Source organism: Apodemus sylvaticus, chromosome X (assembly GCF_947179515.1).
Source record: "Apodemus sylvaticus chromosome X, mApoSyl1.1, whole genome shotgun sequence".
In the NCBI taxonomy this organism is placed as follows: Eukaryota; Metazoa; Chordata; class Mammalia; order Rodentia; family Muridae; genus Apodemus; species Apodemus sylvaticus.
This window is the reverse complement of record NC_067495.1, coordinates 8157449-8183480: the sequence shown is the minus strand read 5'-3', so window position 1 is coordinate 8183480 and position 26032 is coordinate 8157449. Positions and strand designations below refer to the sequence as shown.

The window sequence follows — 26032 nt, the reverse complement described above, 5'->3', positions numbered from 1 at the left end:
AGGGGCTAGGATCCAGCTTCCTGCTGAACTTCAGGCTCAAGAGATTCCACAGAACTATTCAGTCAAAAGTCAACGTTTCACATGCCACCCACATTTTGCAGTGCACAGGACTGCGCAGCAAACCATTTGTCAGGACAAGTAAGGTGTGATGTGCCCAACTCCAGAAGCTGGAGCACAAATCACTGCCACATCTCCCAAAGCTTCACAAATGGAGCAGGAGTAGGATGTCACCAAGGAGTCAGGCATGGTGGTGTACTCCTAACCCCAGTACTAGGACGGAGAAAGCAGAGAAGGATCATGACAGTCTTTGACTGCAGACTGAGTTTAAGGCCAGCCTGGGTAATATCAGGCCCAGTCTCAAAAATTATGTAAACAGGGAGTGAAAAGGAGCAGCCATGGATACAATATAAGCTGGCATGGCTTTGTTCCATTTGTTTGTTTACTTAAGAACAGAATGGTTAAGATTTGGCCCTAGACTGCCAACCTCTACTGCAGACCATCAGATTACTAGCTATCTTGGAAATGGTGTCACAAGTCTGGATTTAGGCACTTAAAACAAACAAATCTTTTGCAGCACTGCTACAACAAATACAGGCAATTATTGAGTCAAAGAGCAGAAAAAAAAACCCTGTGTGACACCCAAGGTCACCTGTGCAATGCTTCCTCTCCAGGTGGACAGGAAGAGAGAATAAGTCATATCTTACCTGGAGACTGTGTGTGCATCATAGAGGGGGACTGATTAACTGTGCTGTGATAGGATGTAGGGGGTGAAGTAAGAGGGTAAGCTCCTGATGTCCCTGGCTGCTTTGGAAATGGCTGGGGGAAAAACAGAGAGAAGTTAATGTTGGTATGCTGAAAAAACCACAGAGAATATATGTGTAGTTTTTCCTCTTTAGACCAATATCAGGCTTTTCTACTTCGTTGGTTGGCATATAGGAAACCATTTAGATACAGATAATCATCATCATCATAAGCAGCAGCAGTACTCCTCTGGCACTGCTGGGCAAGGTCCTCCTCCATTGTGATGGTCTACTATCTTCATCTTATCTAAGTCAATATCTGTCACAGCCCCATTCTGGCTACAGAGGCATTCAGATTGGGTCTTACTGGGCTGCCCTGTATTTTTATAAATGTAAGGAAGAAAACCAAATAAAAGGGAGGGAAAAACCTAAACAGCTGCCAGGAATAATATATGAACTCTCCTGCTATTAAGAGTCTAGTACTCTATGAAAGACACAGCACCAGCAAATTGTACTTAGTAAGAATAAGTAGCCAGGCCAGAAGCAAGGAAGCCCAAGGACATTTATAGTACTGAGATATTCTGAAAAAGATTCTGGATGAGGACCTATGAGGTACTTCATAAAATTGCCTCTGAAGGATGTTCCTTGGAACCTTGCCAACAGGTTGTATATTCAGAAACAACTAAAAACTGTTGAAGGCTCTAGCCACAAGGTACTTTTGTACCCCAACACACAGTTTCTTCCATGCTAGTGAATCATATGGCACTGGTTTCAGAGTACAAGATCAAGGACTGACTACTTTCTATTTCAAGAGAGACACAGTGAGAGCAAAGGCTGGCTTGTGGCCTTTTCAACTAGGCATGGGAAGGAGTCAGGAGAGAGCTGAAAGCTTTGGAGCTGTGATCATATGGCTTGCTGAAGCTGTGTATAGAAGAACCCTTGAAATTAAACTCTCGTTGGTTTTGGAGAAACCTTAGTGAACAACAGCAAACTTTTAACAGCTGTCTTTCAAGGACACAGCGAGGCTGCTACAAAAAGGTTGCCCTGCATCCAGCCAGTGACTTTTTGTTCCCAATGAGAAATGAGTAGCAATGGAGGCATCCTTGTTGTCTGTCATGATTTTTTAATAGGGGATTCCTGGGCTTCTTGGACCTTCCAAAGACATCCTGTCTTTTAATAAAGAAATGCTGATGCCTATAGAAGCTGTTCCACAGGGAGCTATTTACCTGTTGCTGGGGTGGCTGGAGCTGTGATATTAAAGAGTCCATCATATCACCTCCTATAGGAGAAGGAGGGTTATCATCCTCATTTACAGATCTTCTCCGAGCATCTTGATTGCTATCAACAAACATGTTCAGGAAAGTCTACAGGTATAAACACAGGACATTTAATTACTTTAGCAAAATATTTTCCCCCATGTATCCATGTGTTTGTATATGTGTGTGTGCATCTTCAATGGCATATCTGTGGAAGCTAAAAAACATCTTGCCAGAATCAGTTCTATTTTTCCACCAAGTGGGTTCGATGGCCAAGACTTGCGTTGTCAGGAATGATGAAAAATGCCTTTACCTGCTGAGACATCTACGTAAAAAATCTATGATCATTGAGAATATTGGAATACAAACACATTATGTATCCCTGAAAATGATGACAATCTAATGAGATACTATGAGTTCTCGAGGAAGAGAGCAAATTGAGGTAAACCATAAGCAACAAAAATAGGTAAGTAAAATAAGAATACCCCAAGAGCGCTAAGCCCATGGCATTCTCTGACCCAGAAATGCAGGCCATATATGTAAGCATCAGCAGAGAATTTCTTGTTAGCAAAAGATTTCTTGTTCCTTTGTTCTTTTTTGGGGGGATGGGGTTGTTGAGGCAGGATCTCACTATGTAGTCCTGGCTGACCTGGGACTCTAAAGACCAAGACTGGCAATGAATACAGATATCTATCTTGATGTGCTACAATTATAGGCATATGCCACAATGACAGGCACAAGGTCTCACACTTTAATCTAGAAAATATGACTAAATAGGCGAATTAAATGAATTACCTTAGCATGGTGACACATGCCAATAACCACGGCATGTAGGAGGCAGGAGTAAGAGGACTGTTGGATTAGAGCCTAGCCTGGACCAAAAAAACAAGACCTTATTTAAAAAAATAAGAGCTACACAAGGGAGATGGTTGATTGGTAAAGTGTTTCTACACAAGAAAAGGATTTCTATTAAAAAGCCAGCTGTGGTACTGTACGGGCATAGCCCCAGCACTGGGAACATAACCCAGCACTGGGAAGGTCAAACAGAAAAGGTCTGCTGGCTAACTAGTCTTGTGAATCAATGACCTCCAAGATCAGTAAAAGGCTTCATCTCAAAAAGCAAAATAAAGAACTAAAATAGCTGACATCAGCCTCTGGTGTCCACACACATGGATTCATTCCTACAATACAAACATGTAACCCACCACCTCCCCACCCACACACCTCCATACACAAAGCTAACTTTTGGTGTTTTAGACTGCATAATTTTAATCCTGAACCATCTAGAGTGAGATAGCCTTTTCAAATAATATAGGTTATCAAAAACTTCAGCAATATTACTAGAGTTTATGTCTCAAGCAATGTCTTTCTATGTGTCTCTCTCAGTATGTGCAAGGATTCTATGTGCAGGTACAGGTCAGTGGAGGACACTGGGTGCTGTATTCTTATTTTTGGGACAGTGTGTCTGAAAGAACATGAAGCTCTCTATTTAGGTAAAGCTTGCTGGCCAGTAAATAAATGCCAGTAAACTATCTGTCTTCATTCAACAATGGAGGTGTAGCCACACACAGCCATGCTTGGCGTGTTATTTTATATATGGGTACAAGGAATTTGAACTCAGATTTTCTTTCTTTCATAGCAAGTGTTCTTATCCACTGAGTCACCTTTCCAGTCTCTGATTCTGCACTTAATATCCCTTTCCCATAAGCATGTCATTATTTCATCAAAATCATTAGAGGATTATTAAAAGAACATGGTCTTTCAAAGAAAAAAAAAAAAACCCCAGCTGGAAGCTGCTAGAAGCTGCTAAAGCAGATGGTTGAACTACCCAAAGAGAAGATTCATATTCTAAGGAAGCCACTGGGAAAGTCAAGAAGCAAAACTACTTCCATCCAGATTCTCAAGACACTTTGGAAGTAGCAGTGCCAGTTATCTTGGCAGTTAAGAGCTCTTGTATCTCCTGAGGGATACAAGTAAAATTCAAAGCACCCACATGACAGCACACAAACTCTAATTCCCAGGTTGCAGACACATAAGTAGTATGAAGACATATATGTAGATCTAATTGTTAAGGCTGCTAAATTGAATTAATCTATATTTTGATGACTTTGGATTGCTGGACTAAGGACATGCTATTTTGGGAGATTCTATATTTGTGTTAATAGGAAAGAAAGAAAGGTATGGGACACTTTCCGAAGTAATAGGATAAGATTTGATGATCTTGGTTGCAGACAGAAAAATAAAAAAATCAAGAAGACCAAACAGGACAGGTAATATGATTTGTCAATCCCTCTACATGGTAACAACCCTGAAACTGCCTGAGATGTAAAAATGACTCTAGCCAAAACTTCAGATATGCATAGCCTATAAATCTTGTTGGCTACAGAAGCCTCAAAATTCCTCACGCCATCCTTTTATATGGCATAATGAAGACTTATTACAACTGATTATCGATCAAACTAACTTAACAAGGAGCAAAAATTCATCCTTTAACCAATCTATGCACCTTGCACATTCCATAAAAATACCTTTATAGAACAAAACATTGGTTATAAGGTTAAATGTATTATAGAATGAAGTACCAAGAGTGCATACATGACAATTATTCACCTTTGAGGATCGTGAAATGATCTGTTGTTTCAGCTCTCTCCCTGATCCTGCTTCAACTGATGCTGTTTCCAAAGACTTGCTTTTAGAACAGCTTCAGGAAGGACTGGTAATCCACAATGAAAGCAGTTCATCTAGCCTTTCAGACTGTTCCTGTCAGGGCTTCAATTAAGCCCTAAACTTTCTCAATACATAAAGACTGGACAACAAATAATACCAGCTAGCTTTATAATGACTTAACTATTTTTTCAGTTTCCTTTTGGGTTAGGAATTCTTCACCCCAATTCAGCAGAAAGCAATAAAAAGAATTGCTAAAAATACTGTCGACTCAGTCCCTCAAGTTGAAGTAGATGGTTTTGATTTTCATGAATTAAAAATATAGTCACTTTAAGGGATAATTTATAAATAATTATGATCTTGGAAAAAGAAATAGAATGGGGGCTTACACTGAGGGATTTCTTCTCTATCCTTTCTCAGAAAAAGGGAAGGGGGTTGAAAAGAAATAGGGAGATATAGAAATAACGTAAGAAATTAGACAAATAAGGATGGATTATTCAATCTAATTTTAAATAAAAGTATTTTATAGCCATAATCTTACAATGGTAGAGATCTTTATATTTTAATGCAAAATTGAAGTTATATTTTGTTACAATGATACAGATTTTGGTATATCGATATAGATTTAAAGTTTTCATTGATATAAGACTTTGTATATTGATACAAAACTTAAAATTACTATTGTTACTCTTAGATAGGCATTGTGCCTATGCAACTTATTAAATACAAGGATTAGATCCAGTCCTTTTAATAGCTGCTATTACAAACTGTTTAGAAGACTTAAATAATACAAATTAATAGCCAGATAGTCAAACTCATAGTTATATTAAATTTTAAAATGTTCTCAAAGTCATTCAAATAGCAAATAGATAAAAAAATTGTTTAGCAATTCAATTATGCTGTACATAGATAGATGGTCTTCAAGGTGTCAGAGAACCATAGAATATGACATTCAAGGTTATTTCATTATTCAAAATATTATTTTGAATTCAAAATATTTTTTTGACTATGACCCATATCTGTTCCTGACAATACCCCCCCATTCCACGGCAAAGAAAATGTTAAGCATCATTACCTCCATGTGGAGTTGCTTCAATTGTGGCATCTAGCTACTAGGCAAGAAATGCCCTGACTTCATCTGCAGACAGTATGCTGTCCAAAAAAGATAAACAGACTCAGGATGGTCAACTGCTAAGCTCTGCCAAAACAGGGTAAGCTAGTCCTTCCTTAGTTCTACTTCTCTTCTATCAGATGTTCTGGGGTAGAAGGCTGCAGAAAAATGCTCCAATGTTTTAAGAAATGTTGGAGATTGCCCAAACTGTCCACTGTCTTTGTCAATTGTCTAAATTTTAGAGATGCATTCCTGCATACTCAAATATGTTTCCCTTCTTAAATCTCTGATAGGGTTTAAGACTAGATAGTTCCAATCTCACAACGAAACTTAAGTTGTTTAGGATTTAAGAAGATGCTCTAGGTCTATATGATTGTTTTCAGATGATAATACAAGTTAAAATCAAAGATGACTGAGGTACAGAATTGTAAACTCATTAAGTTAGGATAGATGACAAAATACTTTAAAATGCAAAATATAATGCACTGGACATTATAAATGTATATAATTTTATATACCTTTTAATCTTCTAATTATTGTATCTACTTGTATATCTGAGAGAAAATGAGCCTTTTATTGAACTAAAAGGGGGAATTGTTGTGGTTTGGTCTTACTTACTATAAATGCTTAGCATTTACTATAATGCTAAGTGGGGGCTCCCAAGACCTGGAGTGTGCATGTAGGCTCAAGTGGCCCTGTCCCCAAGTTATTTTTCATTGGTAAATAAAGATGGCAACAGCCAATAGCTGGACAGAAAAGACATAGTTAGGGTTTAGGTTTCACAGGCTTGGGGTCAGAGGAAAAGAAAAAGGTGCAGGAGGAAGAAGAAAAAGTTGCCATGAGTTAGGTAAGCCATAAAAACATGGCTCTGAGAGCTGTGAAATATAATAAGTAGTAAATGATAATTTGGGGTTATCAATAGGAAAGTAGATTCTAGTAGGATAGCAAGTAGGTATATGCCCAACTCTTGTACTGTTTAAGACTTATTGTAAACATAAAGGTTGTGTGTCTTTTATCCTGGAACTAAATGGTCAAAGATGGGCAGAAACCCTGGGTTGGGATTAAATAACTTCTATAACACCAAACATCCATCCATATTAAACAAAACAAAAACTATACAAAGAATAAAAAAATTTAAAAAATTGCCACTACTCTCCCAGAGCTCTGTGCATTACTAGTTTCTAAAGGAGAAACTCTGTGTGGGTAAAAAGATGCCAGTAGCAATCCAGGAAAAGGTTACCACCCTTAAACTGGGTATTAAAGGCCATATATTTAAAGCTGAGACATTTTTCTTCCTCTCCTTTGAACTCTTGCAAATGGGGAAAACAGATGCACAACATCTCTGCAAATTCACAGTGGCCCAACAAAAGACCTAAAACTACTGATTTTGGCAGTATAGCCATGCAGATTGTCCTGCGATGAACAGGAATCTTTAAACCTTACGTTTAAATAAGAGCAGAGAGTGAAGAATTACTTAATAATCAAAAGGCATCAACATAAAAGAGATCAAAGTTCTACAAAGAATGGGAGTTTAGTTGAAAGAAGAAAGGGGGAGCTGGAGAGATGGCTCAGTGGTTAAGAGCACTGACTGCTCTTCAGGAGGTCCTGAGTTCAAATTCCAGTAACTACATGGTGGCTCACAACCATTTGTAATGGGATCTGATGCCCTCTTCTGGGGTGTCTGAAGACAGCTACAGTGTACTCACATATAATAAATAAGTCTTTAAAAAAAAGAAGGGGTAGAGAAAGTGATATATCCATATGAGAACATGCTTCTGGGCTGGGCAGATGGCTCAGGGGATAAGGGGCTTGAACCCCAGCACTGACTTAAGGAGTGTCAAGGTACATTTGTAACCTAGTATTATGAGGAGAGAGGGCAAACAACAGCACAAGCCGATTATTAAGGCTTGCAGGCTTCCAGCCCACCTAGCTCCAGGTTCAGTGGCATATGCTGTGTTTAAAAAGAAAGAATGATAAAGATACTGGCATTGCCTCGGTTCTCCACACAAGCACAACTACATTCAATAAAAAATCCACACAAACAAAATAAAGTAGAGGCCAAGTCAAGGAGGTTGAAAGTCAGAGTTATTAGAAAAATCTAACAGAAAACAAGGAAGAATCAAAGCAACATGCACAGAACTTTCCCAAAGCAGAGGGAAGAGTGCACTTGGAAACACAAGGTTCAAGCCAGTCACAATCCAATGTAGCAAAAAGGCAGCAGAGCTTCAAACATTTTACCAAAAATGATTGTAGTCTAGAATTCTATACCTAGGGATGCTCACTTAATTGAAGGTTATCTGAAGCACACTGTCAAACATACAAGGACTCCAATAACCTCCATGGACTGCACCCAATCTCCTATGTACCTTCTTCCAAGTAACTACTATAGCAGGCATACTACAAAATTTAACAGAAAGAAAGGGGGTCTATAATGGTTAATCTGTCAGCATGAAGAGTCTTCTGAATAGGCTTCTGAGGGTGGTTCCAGGGAGGTTTAACTGAGTTAGGATGACACATCCTGAATGTGGGTAACATCCTTCATGGGCTCAGGGTCTGGGGTACTGAAGTAATAAAGGATAAGGCAACCTGCTCTGCTTCCTGACTGTGAGCACACCAGAGCAACATACCTCAAGCTCCTGCTATTGTACATTCCCATGAGCCACACTAATCCCTCTAACTTGTTTTGACTAGGGGTTTCTGTTTGTTTGCATGTAGACCTGTGGGAGCACATGTGTGCGGGTTCATGTACGTAGTTGCATGTGGAGGCCCAAAAGATCAAATATCTTCAGAACAACAAGAATACTAAAAAACCTAAAGAAGCATAATTGCTACCTAACCTTACTGTAAAAGCAGAAAAAAATGGCCATTGTATTTATTTATGTACTGGAAACAGCCTGAAGGAAGAAAGAGTATATAAGACCATGTTTTCAAAGTTGTAAACCTCCTTTTTCTAAGGGTGAGAATTATTTAACAAGTGACAGTGGTTCGTGGTACTCAGAGGTATGGCTATAGAAACACAAGAGTATCAGCTACCTGACAAATGAAAACAGGTTTCTCCAAGGAGCAGGAGCACACCAGGAATAGGGTAAGGGAGAAAGTTTTCACAAGCAGCCTTTAGAACTATTTGACTCCACAAACATCTTTCATGATGATCTCAAGCAATAAAGTCTTCCTTTAAAGTCCCAATGAGCAAATGTGAGACTCTTTGATATCCCCCATCTTATTCATCAGAGAATGAGGGTAAAAAGGGGGCTTCCCAACATTTCATGTACAAAGACACAGAAATTAATGCAAATCCTAGCTCTTCCAAAATGAAGTTGCAGAGAAGATTAATCAACTCTACTGCTTGCTAAATTCTAATGGGACCACATTTCTCCCTCAGAGGAACTGTTTTCAAGAATAGATATTTATTCTATTAGTATCTAACAAGGAAGTGTGTACCTTTAATCCTGGTGCAGGATAGAAGCCTTCAACTAACTTGCTGTTATCAAAAAGACTATAGGCTCCGTCCCGTATTGCCACAACGCCGCGACTGCGGCAGTATATGTCAATGCAGTACATGTTCCTGAAGGCCAGTCTGATGTGGGTAGATGACTGCGGTAATATGGAGAAGCACTGGTAGGCGGTGTTAGTTCTCTGTGTCAAGCCCAACATTGGAACAGTAGGGAGTTTGTTGATGGCATTTAACGGTGCCTGAGTATCAAATAAAACCTAGAAGAAATCAGAGAGATCACTCAGTTGCCATGTAACTCCAGAAAACTTAATATTTTTGATGTTTCACTGTCACAAATGAGCATTCTGGAACTTTCTAAAAAACTTTCTCTTGAAGCAGCCTAGATCATTTTAATTAAGTTCTCCAGACAGTGTTTAAAACATATGGGGAAAAAAAATCATCCATCTTAGTGATTAATGACAAATGCAGATAATTTTAGAGGTGTTTTCCATAACACACAAGTAATGGATCTTAAGACAGAGAAGAGAATTTAATTACCTGTAATAACTGAACCACGTTTGGTGTTTTGTTGAACATTTCTTGGAGCTGATGGAGAATGGTATTGTGACAGTTACTGCAACCTGAGTTTGGGCCAACTGTTCCCAAAGAAATGTGAAATTTCTGATGAATGGAATTCCACTGGATACTAATCTAGATCAAAGATATAGCAAAGTAACAGATTCAAGATGAAAAACATGATAAAAGACAAGTAAGCAAACATAAAATGAGATCTTTTTGTAAAAATGAGTAATGTGGTAAAATTTGGTCCCAAACTCCAAATATGATATTCATATAGATAAACAGCCTATGGGCATGCATATTAGCTCCCTTTTAGTATACAAACTTTAATCGTCAGGGTTTCATTTTCTATTAAACTTCAGAGTCATATTCTCAATGCCACCAATTAAGGAGCAAGCAATGTTATAATAGAAAAGGAAGCTACTCTAAGAAATATTCATTCAACTACTAGTAATTTCAGATATTACTAGTTATGAAAGTGTCTAGAGAAAAACAAGTATAAGTGTTCTACAAGTCCCTGTGTGCACCAGGCACATGGCTGGTACACAAGAAACCCTGGAACTGGATTTACATATGGTTTCTGGGAACCTAAACAGGATCCTCTATGAGACCAGTACATTCTCTCAATCACTGAGTCTTCTCTTTAGTTCCCAACTGATTGGATTTTTAAGGAAACGTAAATAAGTATAAATTACAGGGAGTATATGTAGGATTAAGATACAAAGAATGAATATATTGACATAAATCAAACCAAAAATAAATTCTATTTCTCAAAGCCATCTACAGTCAGACATGAATCCCAATTAATTTGAAGTCACTGAAGGAAAAAATATCAAAAGTGTTTTAAAATCAAGATCGCACGCTCTAAAGATACTGTAGTTTACTTTTCAGTTTTAAAGAATGAACCATACATCACACCTTTATTTTAGCAGAGCATTTGAAATGTATGTTACTTGAGCCTTTACTTACGGCAGTTTCATTTTCCTTTGTTTTCCAAGCCCCAATGCCTGGCCACTATCATTTGTTTTAAGTTCTTTTTTAAGATACATAAGGAATTGAATCTCTATTGTCAATATTTACTTTTATTTTATTTCATGTGCACTGGTGTTTTGCCTGCACATATGTCTGTGTGAAGGAGTCAGATCTTGGAGTACAAACTGCTGAGCTGCTCTACAGGGGCTGGGAATTGAATCCGGGCTCCTCTGAGATACTGACCATGTTTGTAAGCACGAAACCCCCCTCTCTGCTCCACAGAGCAGCCATGTCTGCATTCATAAGCATGAAGCCATCTCTCTGGCCCCCAGAGCAGCCATGTCTGCCTTCATATACTTACCGAGCTTCCTTTGGTGGTTCCATAACACAAGATAAGTTTTCGATAATTATAAACACGAACTTCTGAGAAAATATTCAGATGAGCAGGGATTTCTAAGTCGAAACAAACAAAATGCATTGATAGGACATGGCCTTTTTAAGAAGCAGGTAGGAAAAGGAGGGCATTTTGGCAAAAATCATATGACTAGTTTGGTTGTGATAAGGTCTCCTTTAGCCCCAGATTTTCCCTCAGAGTCTCTGTGTACTAAGGGTGATGGATATACTCCTGGATCTTCCTGCCTTTATCTGCCAAGTGTCATGATCACAGACCCACATTGACATGCCCGTTTGTTTGATTGTTCTAAAAGGCAGTCACATGAATCAAAAGCATGGAAAGCCAGGACGGAGAAGGAGAGCCATGGAAGACGTCTAGCACAGCGGCTAATCCAGCAAAGCACGTTCTCTAGCCGGGCCCCTGTTGTTGTCAATTTATGCCAAGAAAAGCTCTCACACAGAGCAGAGTTTTGAAGTCTCTGTGACATGCTTTTGTCATCTGTAAAATAGAGGATATCTATTTCCTAAGTAGGTGTGCAATTTAAATGTGCTAGTGTTAGGACACAATCCAAGAATGGAGCCCTGGAAGAATACTGAGTGTTATAACCTCAATTCCCTCAAAAAACACAGACTCATTCTTGGAATGTGCTTTTGTGCCCTTCCTACATGTAGTACATAGGAGTGAATTTACTTCAGATTATTCATTACAACTATTGTTATTTGTTTCTGTGCCTACATGGAAAAATATGTTTGCCACATGTGACTTTCCTTGTAATTGTATACTTTAATCATGAAATAGTAACCCTCACAGTATACATTATATGATGCTCTGAATAAAGCTGGCTATTGCAGACATTAGTCGGCCTCATTTACTGGCTCCTTTCTCTCAGGTCCTCTAGCACGGTGCCATGCTGACACAACACAATGTTTATTAGATTGCCTGTGCACAGTAGTTGAGGACTCTATTATAACACAAAAGTATATTACTAACAAGTCTATATGCCCAAACTTCTAGAAATAAAAGAAACTTAACAGTTATTTTTGCCAGAGAAAGAGACTATATACTCAAGTAAAGGTGACCAGTTTCCTTACATACACTTTTGACTATATTCTGTTTAAAACAATGTCTAGGTTTTACTTTTGGTTACATGAAGGAGGAATTTTGAATTTAAAAGGAAGACTGTTTGTTACCCGTACCTGGTAGAGAACGTGCAAATTCTAACACACACTCGTATAATCGGGCAATGCTACTCCAGTCATTAAGAAACATTTCAACAACTTTCCTACCACCGACAGGTTCAGACAACAGATTTTCATACGTCAGGTAAACATGTCGGGATGGCCCTAAAGGATTTAAAAGAGAAGACTAATAGTAATCAATACTTTAAAATATATATACATAAGCAAAAAAGGAGTTTGAAAGATCTCACCTTGCTCCCTGGTAGAAGTGCCATTAAGCGGACAATTAGCAAATACTAACTCTGCCACCCATGTGCGGTTATTTCTACCTTGTAATCGGAAAGTGCAATCAAGAAGAGACCGGTCCAGGGCCTTTTGTGTTTCCTCACTTATTCCCTTACAGGGAGGAATTCTGGTAATGAAAGACAGTATATGAGATGTATGCTATACATGAAGATAAAGCACAAAATAAAAATGACAGACAGGGTATGACAACAGAACTTTAGGTCCAACATGGCTTCCAGATCCATTCTACAAAGCAACAATTTCCAGCAATTGGTAACATTAAACCCACATCAACCTTTATTAGGACTCTCATTTTAAGCCCCAACCCTCAATTCCCACCCCCTACCCCCCGGAGACAGTGTTTCTATTTTCCTTCTAGAGCTTTGGAGACTATTTATCACATCATGCAACAATATATTTTCACCAGTATTTCAGTAGTAGGTGAAATAACAGGTGGTACTTAATTATTATATAGTATTTCTCAACTCATAGTCTGGATCTTAGATTTTATATTTATTCCTATCAAGCAATATCTAGAAATACAAAAACTTGTTTCAATTTTCTTCTTCAAAATACCCAGGACTCCTCAGTTATGGCATATCGCTAAATTTGACTAGATAATTCTTTATTGTGGGAGGCTATGTTGGGCCTCCATGGCCTCAATCTACTAGACACCAATAGCACTTCAACCCCCCCCCCCCTTTTTTTTTGGTTTTTGAGACAGGGTTTCTCTGTGTAGCCCTGGCTGTCCTAGAACTCAGTAGACCAGGCTGGCCTCGAACTCAGAAGTCCGCCTGCCTCTGCCTCCCAGGTGCTGGGATTGCAGGCATGTGCCACCATTGTCTGGCCAAACCCCTATTTCTTAGGTAATGATGAAAGTATTTTTAGACATTGCCCTTAATGTTCTTTAAAGGGTAAAATTATCCCACCCCCATTTTGAAAACTACTGACCTAGAATCGAAGAACAGTAAAAGAGCTTTTTCTTATTTTTTTGCATGCAGCAGAAATATATAGGTAGAGCAATAGTGAAATATATTGCAGTAAAATGCAGTTTCACAATGTTCTCAATTGAAGCTTTCAACACATCATCTCTTCAACATTGCTTTGTTGGTTTATTTCTCTATAGTCCAGGCAGGCCTGGAACTTGCAGCAATCCTCACGCCTAAGCCGACTGAGTTTTGAAATTATTGGTGGGAACCAAAGCATTACCAAATAAAGTTAACCAAAAGGAAAAATATCAGAAAGACAAGGGTCGGGGTGAGGCCCATGTGAGCTAGAGAGTACACGGCAGACATGGCTCTTGGCGGGCATCTTTGCTGGTTTCCAAAGGTAGAGCTTGGGCAAAGCCGATCAGGTGCCCACTGTGGCCTCCAGGGCGGCCTCAGAAGTGAACTGGTAGCAATGCAAGGGCTTGGGCCAGGCACCAGGCTACTTGCTCCCACTGATAGTTCTAAGCTGAGGGCAGGGACAATGATAAGCAACCTCAAGAGAGGAGGGCAGGTAAGAAAGTAGGTGGGAGGAACCGGAAGGTCTCAGGCCTCCAGGAGGAATGAGGACTCCAGGAAACAGTAATAAACACTGTCATGAAAAAAAAAACCCACTTCACTACCAAGAAACCCATATGAGGCATGCAGCAGAAAGATGATAGATACTGATGCACTAGCTAGTACAGGGTTTGTGAAAAGGCCAAAAGTTTATAACAAAATAATGAAATGTGCATTATCTTTCTAGCATCTGTGGAGATGTATATGGCTAATGCCACATCTTATGAAACTCCAGAGTTTGGTGGGAAGAAAAATCAAAATGTACAAGATATCTAGCTATTGATAGGCACTAGAGTAGACAGGCAATTATTCCTTAGATAACATGACTCTTCTTGTAACTGGGTATGGTGGCCCAAGTGTGTATGTAATCTCAGTTACTTAAGGCAGAGGGATCTCAAATTCAAGCCCAGCCTGAGGAACTATAATTCACATAGACCCTGAGGATATAGCATAGTGGTAGGGGAAATACATTGAAAAGAAAGAGTTCCAGCCAAAATGCATTATAAAAGTTGGGCTCAATATTGTGCTTAAAATGCCAGCACTAGGAAAGAAACTCAATTCCTATACTAGGGACCAAGAGGCAAGAGATTCACCTCGTTACTTTGTTCAAGACTAGACCATGCTAATGCTACATAAAACACTGTTTCAAACAAAGAAAAATGGGCAAAATCCCCAGAATGCATGACAATACTGAAAGCAACTTGTGAGACAGACAAATGGCCCAGGTATGTGTGGCTTTTATGATCAAAGTCCAAAAACATACTGAGATGGCAAAATTTGGAAATATTTTATAGATCTGTCTTTCATTCACAGCTTTGGTAGATGAATAGACATTCTGTTTCACAGTGGTTGCTCTTCATCCATGTTAAAAGGCAGGGATTGTTTAGAAGTCACATGAAGACCAAATACAATCTGTCAGTCAGAGCCAGTCAATCATAGTGGATGAGCTATTTCCCCATGTGGTAGTTAGACAAGCCATCTGAAAATGTTTAACCCTGCCTGGGTTCTCATGCCCAACTGCTTATAATGAAGGGATAAGCCAGGCAGTGGTGGCACATGTCTGTAATCCCAGCACTCTGGGAGGCAGTGGCAGGCAGATTTCTGAGGCCAGCCTGGTCTACAGAGTGAGTTCCAGGACAGGACAGCCAGGGCTAAACAGAGAAACCCTGTCTCAAAAAAAAAAATCCACAAAAACCAAAAACAACAACAACAACAACAACAACAACAACAACAACAAAAGAATGGATAATGTTGGTTCCAAAACAGAATGTAGTTACTGTTTTCACCCGATTACTGGTATTGTTTTAAGAACAGATCACTATCATAGAATTAAAGGACACTTTAAAAGTTTCTTTTTAAAATTTTTATTTATTTTGTAAGTAAAAGCATTACATGTGCCATGGTATATGTATCAAGGTCAGAGGACAACTTGCACAAGTCAGTTCTCTCCTTCCATGATGGGGATCTTAGGGATTAAATTAAGAGAGACAAGCTTGGTGGTAGATAACTTTACCCAGTGAGGCATCTCTTGAGTTTGGTTCAGAACCTTAATGTGTAGAGATTTATGCCATCTGTCCTATCCCAGACTACTTCCTGTAAATTCCTCCTAGAAAAACCTTTCTCGCCTGGCAGTGGTGATACACGCCTTTAATCCCAGCACTCTGGGAGGCAGAAGCAGGTGGATTTCTGAGTTCAAGGCCAGCCTGGTCTACAGAGTGAGTTCCAGGACAGCTGAGGCTAAATAGAAAAACCCTGTCTTGATAAAACAAAACACCCGAAAAACAAAAAAAAACCCTTTCTTTGTATGGAGATGTATATTTACATTTTAAAATATAAGGATTGATGGGGGATACCTATACACATATACTCAGACACATGCACAAACATACAGAGACAAATGAACATACACAGCCGGGAAGAGGGACAGCAGTGTGTTTCTTTTAGCAAATTGTGATCTGTTTTGGCATTAATAATGACTACATAGTACAAATTGAGAGTGAAATTGAGTGTACCATATTATATCTATATCTATATCTGTAGTAATCAATTTTCTCTGAACTCTCCAAAAAATTATTTTGAATGTAAGTGCTTTGGTCCCCTTTTTTGATTATTTTGAAACATTAGTTGTTATAGTGCTTGCCTGGCACAGAATAATGGAACTAGGGCTTGATGTTTAAAGAAAACTCTAAAAGCTGCCTATCCAACTTTATGTATAAGTCAACTGACAACATGACTCTTAGTGTTCTACTGCTGTGAAGAGACACCATGACCAAGGCAACTCTTATACAGGACAACATTTAATTGGGGATGGCTAACTGATTCTGAGATCTGGTCCATTACCACCATGACAGGAGGCAGGGCAGCATCCAGGCAGGCCTGGCATTGGAAGAACTGAGAGTTCTACATCTTACTCAGAAGAGAACCCACCACTGCAACTCTCTACAGGCCAACCACTTTCAAAGCACCACACCAATGTTGGATAAATGATCTTCAACTTGCCTACCCTTAGTCCTCACAACACAGCCATTCTTGGGAAAGTTCTAAAGCAGCTAATTCAGAAGCACATTTCACCTTGGGTTTGAGAATATAAATGGAGACACATTCTGTTTACCTTGGGTAGATTTTTTATCACATCCATCTGGACAGAAAATTAAAACAGAACCTACCTATTTTGAAAATGAGAACTAAGGGAAGTATAAGACATCATTCAATTTAAGTTCTCAACTACAGCAGACCTCTGAAAGGTCACCCTTGTCATTTTTATTTTGTTGTTGCTAGTGTTAGACTTTTGAAACAGGGTTAGCTTTGGTAATGCCAGTATGATTGCACTAGTACAGGAAATAAAACCAGATCCCTCTAAAGGAATGTGATAAAAATATTACTGTAAATATCCTAGAATGAAGAATGGAGGGCCTCAAGAGAGATGGCTCAGTAGTCCAGAGCACTGGCTCCTCTTCCAGAGATCTTCACTTCAAGTCCCAGTACCCACATGGCAATTCACAATTGCCTATAATTCCAGCCGACTGCTTTCTCTGACCTTTAAGGGCACTGTGCACACACACACACACAGTACAGACATTTGTGCACATGAAATAACCATATGCAAAAAAATCTTAATACAAAAAAAAAGAACAAAGAGCATTAACCTTATTTGAAAACTTCCAAAAAACCTTTTTAAAAGTTTAATTTAAGCAGCTACTCCTGGGTGATGTTTCTCCAGTATTGAACAACCTGAGAAATTACACAAAACTCCTCTAGGGCACATGTATGTCGGAACAAAGTTTACAAACATCACAAACTAGATGTCAGAGCCTTATAGTGACAAGCAGAAATGTTACTGAAGGAGCTTAGAGTAAAATTAGCATTCAAATGTGGCAGAATAAAAAGGAGAAAGGTTTTCTAAAAGCTATACATGCACATGCAGTAGGAAAAGAAGTCCCAGGACTTGTAAAAAGAGTCATGCCTATTTGCCAGGTCTCAGCTATAAGAAGCAAGGATACAGAGGTAAGAAAAGGATACAAAGGTAAGAAAAAGCTCCTGAAAGTATAGGGGAAAACCACCCATGCCTGAGACAGTGTGAGTTCTGGTGAAAATTGAAGTTTACCCAAGGGCTCAAAACCTAAGCAGAATGAGCATACTTTCTTAGCTCGTTTTCCATTATCTCATCTGTGCTGAAGGAGCAAGGTTCTTTTGATTCAGCAAAAGGTAACATGTCAGTGAACCAGAGCATCTGAAGAATGTTACTGTGATATAACTGATATTTTCATTTCAGATGCTCACTCAACAGGTTTTTAAAGAGTTAAAGTTGGAATAAGAACAGAACATATTTTCAGGAAAGAAAAACATGTGTTCAAATTAGAGCTTGAAAAGGTCCATTCATTCTCTTTTGAAATTAATTCACCTAGGACTAAATGCTTAAAAGAAGAGTTTCTCAAAATCAAATGCATTAGAACAATTAGTGTAAGATTTCACTTATAATAATCAGTATAAGGTTATAATTTAAGAAATGATAAAGATATTATTTATTTTTCCTTCTCCCTTTTAAACACCCTACCATCATGGCATTCATGGGAAAACTATATCTTTAAATCTCTCATGTTTTTTATTTTCCCTTTACATTGTAAATATAGAGAGGAAAGGAAGAGTTAAAGACTTCCCTTAAATGTTATAAAATGAAGTTAAACAAAACAAAACAAAATGCATCTTTGCTAGGCAGGACACTTCAGAGTTCGCTTGAGTTCAAGTAGGAAGGGTACTGGAATGGAGCTCATCTGACATGTCTTAAGCCCTGGGGTTCTATCAGAGACAAAATGTGAAAAGAGCTCAGAAAAATGTTGACAAGATGCTTCTAAAGATTGTGAAAACTAAGAAGAATAAAACACAAATGTTATTATCATCTACTTATCTGTGGTGGCCAAATAGAAGTTGTTGATTTAGTAATCTATATTTTATACAAAGCTATTCAAACCTTGAACTGACCCTCCTTTTTCCACCTTCTGAGTACAGAGATTATAGGGATCATAAACAAACCTGGTTTATGAGTTGCTGAAGATCGATACAGGGCCTCATATATATCAATAAAATATGCTATCAAGTGAATTAGATTAACAGCTCCCCTTTTCCAAGTGTTACTAATTTTTAATGTGCAAAATACTAAGGTTCATTATGACATTTCCTTAGCTTTACCTAATTCTCATATTGACCTTTCCACCCACTACCTATAACTTCCTATAAGCATTATTTGGTTCTTTATCCTCTGTCCATTTAAAAGTTAAACCCTATGTCCAGATTTGATTTTCCCTCTTGTGTATGGGTACAGGGTGGGAAGTTAAGGCAGGATCTCAGTATCTAACTCAGACTAAAAGCAAACTCACGACAATCCTGCGGCCTCCATCCTAAGTGCTGGAATCATGGATGTATACCACCAGGCCCAGCACCCAACTTCACTTGTCTGCACATTCCTAGTCATCTAATTTGCTACCCCAGCTCAGTTACTACCACTGGGATGGGATGGTGACTTTATCACCTGCCCAAATGTTACCTGGAGTTTGAGACACATTTGGGTCTGCTCAATGGATCTGTAGGCCCCTCAAACTTAGAAAAGTTCTTTCACACTGTGGTGTCCTTCAAACCAACACCCATCTTTTGCCTAGGATAAAATCAGTAAGTGTCTTTTGCTGCCTCCCCTGTACCTCTGAGATCGGATCTAATCACCAACCCTTGACTGTTTCATCTCTAAGTCCTTACAGGAACAGACAGTACAACAAACTAAGAGCAATTGTAACATGAACCACTTCGGCAACTGGTCTACTGCAATCTCATTCTCCTTTATTCTGCATGTTGCCATAAGGCTCAATTTCCAGAAAAACTTGTCTAGTGATATCAGTTTGTACTTTAAATCATCTACTGACTTCTTTTTTGGGTTGTTTTTGTTTCTTAAAATGGGCACCTCACTAATGGCAAAACTAGTCTTAATCCTCTAGCATCAGCCTCTTGAATGATTGTGAAGATATGGTGAGGGGTACACTAGAGTTTCCAGCTTCTGATGCTTTCCTAGTACCATTAGGATAAAGTAAGTCTACATTGCTTAATGACAGAAAAACTATATGGGTTCGAACCCTTCAAACTCACACCTTTGTGTTATCTCTCTCTATCTCCTGCCTTTATCTGTTGCTCAAATAAATATTTATTCAGGTCCAGCATGCTGAGCATTCTCTTACCTCCAACCCTTCGTATTAGCAGTTACCTCTTCTGGTTAGGACCTTCTATTCTAACCCCATCTCCTTTTCGTCTGGCTAATTTCAACTGGCACTTTCTTGGGAATTCCCACCTAGACTTTGAACTAGCCCACATGTCCCTGCTATGCAAACCCAAAGTGTCTTACAAAAAACAAGCCTGAAACGGTTACCCTGACTAGATTATCTGGCTAACAAATGATGTCCTAATGCCAGATAGTGCTGGATTGCCAGCATATAGACAAAAAAGAAACTCCCCTGGACCTCTGCAAGTCTACACAGAAATCCATGGCATACACAAACTGTGAGCACTGCTTTACGCTGTTTCATAGGACAGAAACTATTCTCCACTGTGACTGCAGTTGAGTGGCACCAAGTTAGACACAGAACACAAGCTTACTTTAATAAACGAATTGCATGGTTGAAGCCATCACCTTCCACTTGCACTCCCTGATGTGCTATCTCCAGGTTGGACAACTAAAAAAGAGAAAAAGCACAGGGGTATTAGACTGTTAAATTCCCAACAGAAATCAGGTTTTTTTTTTTTTCTGCATGTTATCTATCTTGATCCCATCTGTTCTACGGGCAGTCTTTGTCAAAGTGATGATTTATCACTATGAGCAGTCTTCCTGTTTTTAGACTTCCTTGGAAACTATAGAAAACAAGTGCAAGCCAAAGGTGCTTCAGACTTCCACTTAAAAGGAAATCTCCACAGTACAGAAATCTTCAAAGTTCAGGAAACGAACACATGTTTTGCTACAAGCTATAGTTAATCCAGAATCAGTTCAAGTGGTTCCAAATGAAGTAACTAAAATCAAAGAGTGGTTTTATTTGTGATTCTACTGTTTGATCAAAAGGACACTGAAGGAAGGCAAGTGTAGGGGTGGGCCGAAAGCCTCTGGTGGCACTAGCTCCATGCTAGGAAGGCATGCCAGAGGGCCTGTGATGAAGTGAAAAAGGCCTTGCCCTCAACAAACAATGACACGTCTCCTATGTCTGGATTCTCACATACCCTGTTCCACAAATTATTTAAGATTTTGTCTAACCCAACTTTAAGGGTCAGGAAGAAGAGACGTTTAGAAAGCTAGCTGATGACCAAATAGACAGTACAAGTTCACATTCAAAAAGTAAAGTCTAAAAGAGCCCCAAAAATGACTTGCAATCAATAAAGAGAAAAACACTGCAGGAAGATTACATGTAGTTATTTACAGCTCAGGGTGCATTGTCATAAGCTGAAAAAGAGCTGGTATTTTAATATTATCTATCAACTTGAAGAAGAGATTGTAGTGGAGTTTTTAAAAGCTTGAATGAATTCAATAAAGTATTATATGAAGTTCCCATGTGTATAGCATTTATGGATCACAGAGGAGAAAGACAAAGGCATCTGTGTACAGGTATCAGAACCATGTGCACCTGCAAAAACCAAAAATTTTCTTTAAATTCTCCCCAGTGCACAGAGAGGTGGACAGGAATGCATTTGCACACCCCAAAATCATGTGCCTACTCTTGCCACCACCAAGGCAATAATGCAGAGGTACTCCTCTAAGAAACTGAAATAAGATCCAAGAGAGAAAGAATGTGGAGCAGGCACCCTCACACAGACATGCATGGAGGCAAAACACCAATGCACATAAAAAGTACTAATAATAATGAGGAAAAATGGAAGGTTGCAGCAGGCATGATGGTATATGAATTATCATCTTAGGATAGGAAAGTAGAAACAAAAACGTAAGGTATTTAAGTTTATGCTTAGCTACGTAGCAAGTTCAAGAACAGCCTAGGCTACATAAGACCTCTTTTCAAAAAACAAATTGCAACAAAAACAGAGTTGTTACATTACTTTACATTCATATTTAGAGATCGTGGAAGATTTAACAACATAGTATTTTAATGACTTATTTTACTTTATATGCATTTTGTTTGCGTGCATGTCTGTATGAAGATGTCAGATCCCCTGGAGCTGAAGTTAAAAATGCTGTTTAACTACCATGTGGATGCTGGGTACTGAACCTGAGTTCTCTGAAAGACCAGCCCCATACAACACCATCTTCTTGAAAGACATGAACTCTGCATCAGCCTACTGATGTTCTTCCACAAGTTCAAAGTAGTATCTAGTTTAATATTTTTTGTGATTTACTTCTCAGAAAGGAGTCCAGTATAACTCATGCTCAAACAACACATATTACTTCACTAATACATCAAAAAGCCATGCTTTATTAAGCAGTCATCTCTGATAAGACCTAAACAATGTATGAGGTAGAAGACATTAGTCTATAAAACTTACCCACTTTCTGTAACTGGGAAGAATTTAATTTCCATTGAACTTCTAAGGAGAAGACTAACAGGAGGTGGGTGGCATGGGAGACAAAAGAGTTTGTGTGGACCAGAGACTACTCCTGCTGGAGCCATGCAATCTTAAGTTAGCATCTAAAAATTCCCAACTTACCTCCAATCGAAGACCTACAAATGGCATGTTGGTGTCACACATAGCGACAAAGTGAGCTAGAACTTTATTGAAGGCACACATTTCTCCTGATCGTTTGGCTTTCTTGCATTCTACCGGACATGGGTCATCGGACAACTAGAAAATAATTTTTATGAGTGTAAAAAGTTACATGTGGTTGTGATTCACTAAGGCAATGGAAGCACTACAACAAAACTTGGGGCTAACCCAAACAAATATGACCTCTCAACATATGTTTACAGTTCAAATCATAACAGACGTGAGGATCTAAGAAGCAAATACTTGGTGTTTAACGAGTTCCATTGTAGTAAATGATATATTGATCTTAATCAAAACAAAAGCCGTTGGTCAAATGTAAAGTACACATCTGTAATTCTAGTGCTCAGGAAGCAAAACCAGAAGTATGTTATATTTGAAGCTAGCCAGGGCTACAAAGAAAGGTAACAATGACAACGGCTTGAAATCTCTAGAAAACAAAGAAACCAGGGCTGGACATTACCTCAGTGTTAGAGTGCTTGCCTACAGTGTACAGAACCCAGGGTTCCACTTCTATCACCACTGGCCTACTCTCAAAGAGGAAGAAGCCCTTTACAGAAAATGTACATAACTGTCTCATTGCTACTGTGAACCTTAAAAACCTTATCTAACTCCTTCCCACTTAAAAATAATAAAACCAGCCATGGTTAACATACACCTATAAACCCAGCGCTTGGGAGGCAGAGGCAGGAGGATCTAGGAATTTAAGGTCAGCCTGGTCTATAGACAAATTGTCTCAAAAAATGGAAATAGTAATAATAAATTAAAAAAATAAAATAAAATGGGAAGGGGGTTGCAAAAACATTAACACTGATCAATTCTGTGCTAACTCCTGTGTAAGCATACCTTGTGCTTGGTACCAGTTCTGGTCTGTTTCCCAGTCTTTGTACAGGACATCAAGTCCTGGATGTTGTCCTTGAATTGCTGAAGCAGCAGTGCCATGACAGGGCCGTCCTCACGATCTGTAGGACTCACAGACATAAAGTAATACTTGTACGATAGCTGTGTGGGCTTATTAGGAACCTCAAGCATTTCCACAACCTAAAATGACCCAAATGAGAAAGAGGTGAGACCCAGTAGAGTAAGAACCATTGTACAGTGCCCATGTTACATCAAGTGCAGTTTATAGACAGTAAACATAAGAAATGACATAATTAAATTATTGCTATTAGTTATCCTTGATATTCACGAGTTGAAAAATATGCAAGATCTTCTATGAAATTATATATTTTAATTTTTTATTGCTCTTTAATTTTAAATTGCCTTTTTATCTCCCTTACCTGTGAATATACCCTAAAACCTCAATTATTGTCGCCAAGGAAAAAATAAGTGGGATTAGAAGCCTGACCCAACTCTCACTTGGAAACGAGGGAAAATACATTCTCATTTTTGTTTTTGAGACAGAGTCTCAAGTGGCCCAAGCAGACCTTGAACTGATTCCTCCTGCCTCCATCTCCCACAGACTGGAATAAACCTGTTGCCAACACATCCAGCTGAACCCTGAGTTTTGAACTCAAAACTGGGGTCACTGTGTGTAAAACATAAGCAAGCAGCAGCACTGGAATGGAGCTCCACTCTAAGTGCCTGCTGAGAGTGCCACAAGAGGCTACAACTTGTCTTTAGTTTTGCCCTATGGCACAGTTTATGCCATCTTGCAAATCTTGCTAAAAACCAGAGTATGAGGACACTTAGCAGCATGATAATTCTGTATCCTTACTGAGATAAAGGTTACAACAGTATTCAGTTACCAAAATGTATACTGTACAAAAATAAAAAAAGTTTGATGTAGGCCTAGTGGGTCAGGCCTCTAATCCCAGGTATTTCAGAGGATAGGGCATAAACATTTTAAGGTCTGGGGAATGGAGAAAGGACTAAGGGGTTAGGAGCACTGGTTGCATTTCCAGGTGACCTGGGTTAAATTCACTGCACCACGTGGCAGCTCCAGTCCCAGGACATCAGATCTTCTGTCTATACACACATGAAAGAAACAATCAACACTAAAACAAATATGTGAGTTCAAGGCCTGAATTGCTACAGAGCTGTGCTCAAAGCTAACTCAGCAAGTTAATGAAATCTTGTCTTAAACCATAAAAAAGGTACAGTGATAAATTGTTTGCCCAGCATGTATTATATCATGGATTCAATTTCCAGTACCACCCAAATAATAAGTGTCGGAGACTGAAAAGCATAGATTTTTCACCGTATCTAATTATAAAACAGACATGAATGACAAAGGGAACTCTGAGGCAATCAATTACGTAGTATTCCTTTTATTTTTTTCTAGACAGAAAAAAAAAATTCCTCAGTGTAGTCCTGAAAATTTGCTATGTAGATGAAGTTGGCCTTGACCTCAGAGATCCCAGAGATCTGCCTGCCTCTGCCACACACATGTGCTGGAATTAAAGGCATATGCTACCACCTCCCGGCTCCTATCCTACGCTTAATGGCTATGGTTGTAGTTACGATTCTGCTTATGAATGTAGAGACAAATCTAAGGGAAGGAGAATGACCTACACTCAGGTTTGAACTAAACCACTGAAACAAATTTTTCTTTTATTACCAGGACACTGACACTGAAAGCTGACTATTCATTGACACTAAATAAAGCCAGAAACTTAAACTTCAATTTTATTTTTAGTGTGACTGAGCACAAAGCTCTACATATGTTCATAGGCTGGTTATTCACCATTACTTCACATATAACCCAGACCTGAAAGCATAGCTCTCCACTGCATGTCAAATCTATATGTGGTGTTTTAAATTCATGTTTTATGAATTTTGATAAAATCCATGTCAGTGATAGACAACCTATTAACACAATAGACCATTTGGTACTTGGTATCACTTTAAGACAGAATAATTAAAAGGTACAGTGGAAAATCTTAAAACTTCATTCCTATACCTTTCAACCAGAAACCTTGAATTAAACCATTCAAGCACCACAGATTTTTGTTGAAAATATTTGTTGTCCACAGAAACTTCAAGTGTGAAAATATATTTATAGTAAATTCTAACCAATTCAAAGCTCTCAAAACCAAAATGAAAAATAAAGATATGAAAAGTCAAGTATCTCACAATCTAGGAAGAATGGAAATAAAAGGAAAAATCTCATTGTGCACTAAAAGAAGGCCATCTGCAAAACAGAGTACACCTTCAATAGAGGAGAAAAATAAAACTACTTCAGTTCGCCTCTATCTTCCCAAATTCTTGTTCAACTAAAACTGAAAAAGTCTATCTTGATATATCAAACATCTCCAAATCTTCATACTAGTTATAATTAGTTTCACTCACTTTTATTGTATCTAACCAAAGAGATGCTTCATTCTAATCAGAAACTAAGCCTTCCTTCTCTAATATAAACAGAACCTCCCAAACTTTAGTTTCCCAGAGCTTATTCTTAGAAAGGCTTCCAATGGGGTGTGTTGAATAGTTGGCAAGCTGCAATATTTCAGTGGTTATTGTAGGCAGATGTCTTAGGCCTCACTAGGACAGAGGTTCTAGGGTGAGAGAGGCTATCTTGCATTCCCCAGCAGAGATTTACTTTACTTCTTTTCTTCCTTCAATTGTACACCCTGGGTTGAAAATCGCTATATGAAAGTCAGACACCAAGTGAAATTCATTTGCGGGAGAAATTAGACAAG

General features: G+C 38.7%; 1 protein-coding gene across 3 annotated transcripts in view; it reads right to left on the bottom strand.

The window, feature by feature from the left end:
• The window catches only part of Med14 (mediator complex subunit 14), an 86585-nt gene that overhangs the window by 18457 nt on the left and 42096 nt on the right, over window positions 1-26032 (bottom strand). For all 3 annotated transcript variants that reach the window (XM_052171851.1, XM_052171852.1, XM_052171854.1), the window contains exons 14-23: window positions 23238-23432; window positions 22338-22472; window positions 20292-20368; window positions 12579-12739; window positions 12346-12492; window positions 11117-11208; window positions 9763-9915; window positions 9213-9482; window positions 1967-2104; window positions 705-816 (exon numbers count right to left, since the gene is read on the bottom strand). In XM_052171851.1, the coding sequence (XP_052027811.1) occupies window positions 705-816; window positions 1967-2104; window positions 9213-9482; window positions 9763-9915; window positions 11117-11208; window positions 12346-12492; window positions 12579-12739; window positions 20292-20368; window positions 22338-22472; window positions 23238-23432 (1480 nt within the window). The remainder of the gene's footprint in view (window positions 1-704; window positions 817-1966; window positions 2105-9212; window positions 9483-9762; window positions 9916-11116; window positions 11209-12345; window positions 12493-12578; window positions 12740-20291; window positions 20369-22337; window positions 22473-23237; window positions 23433-26032) is intronic.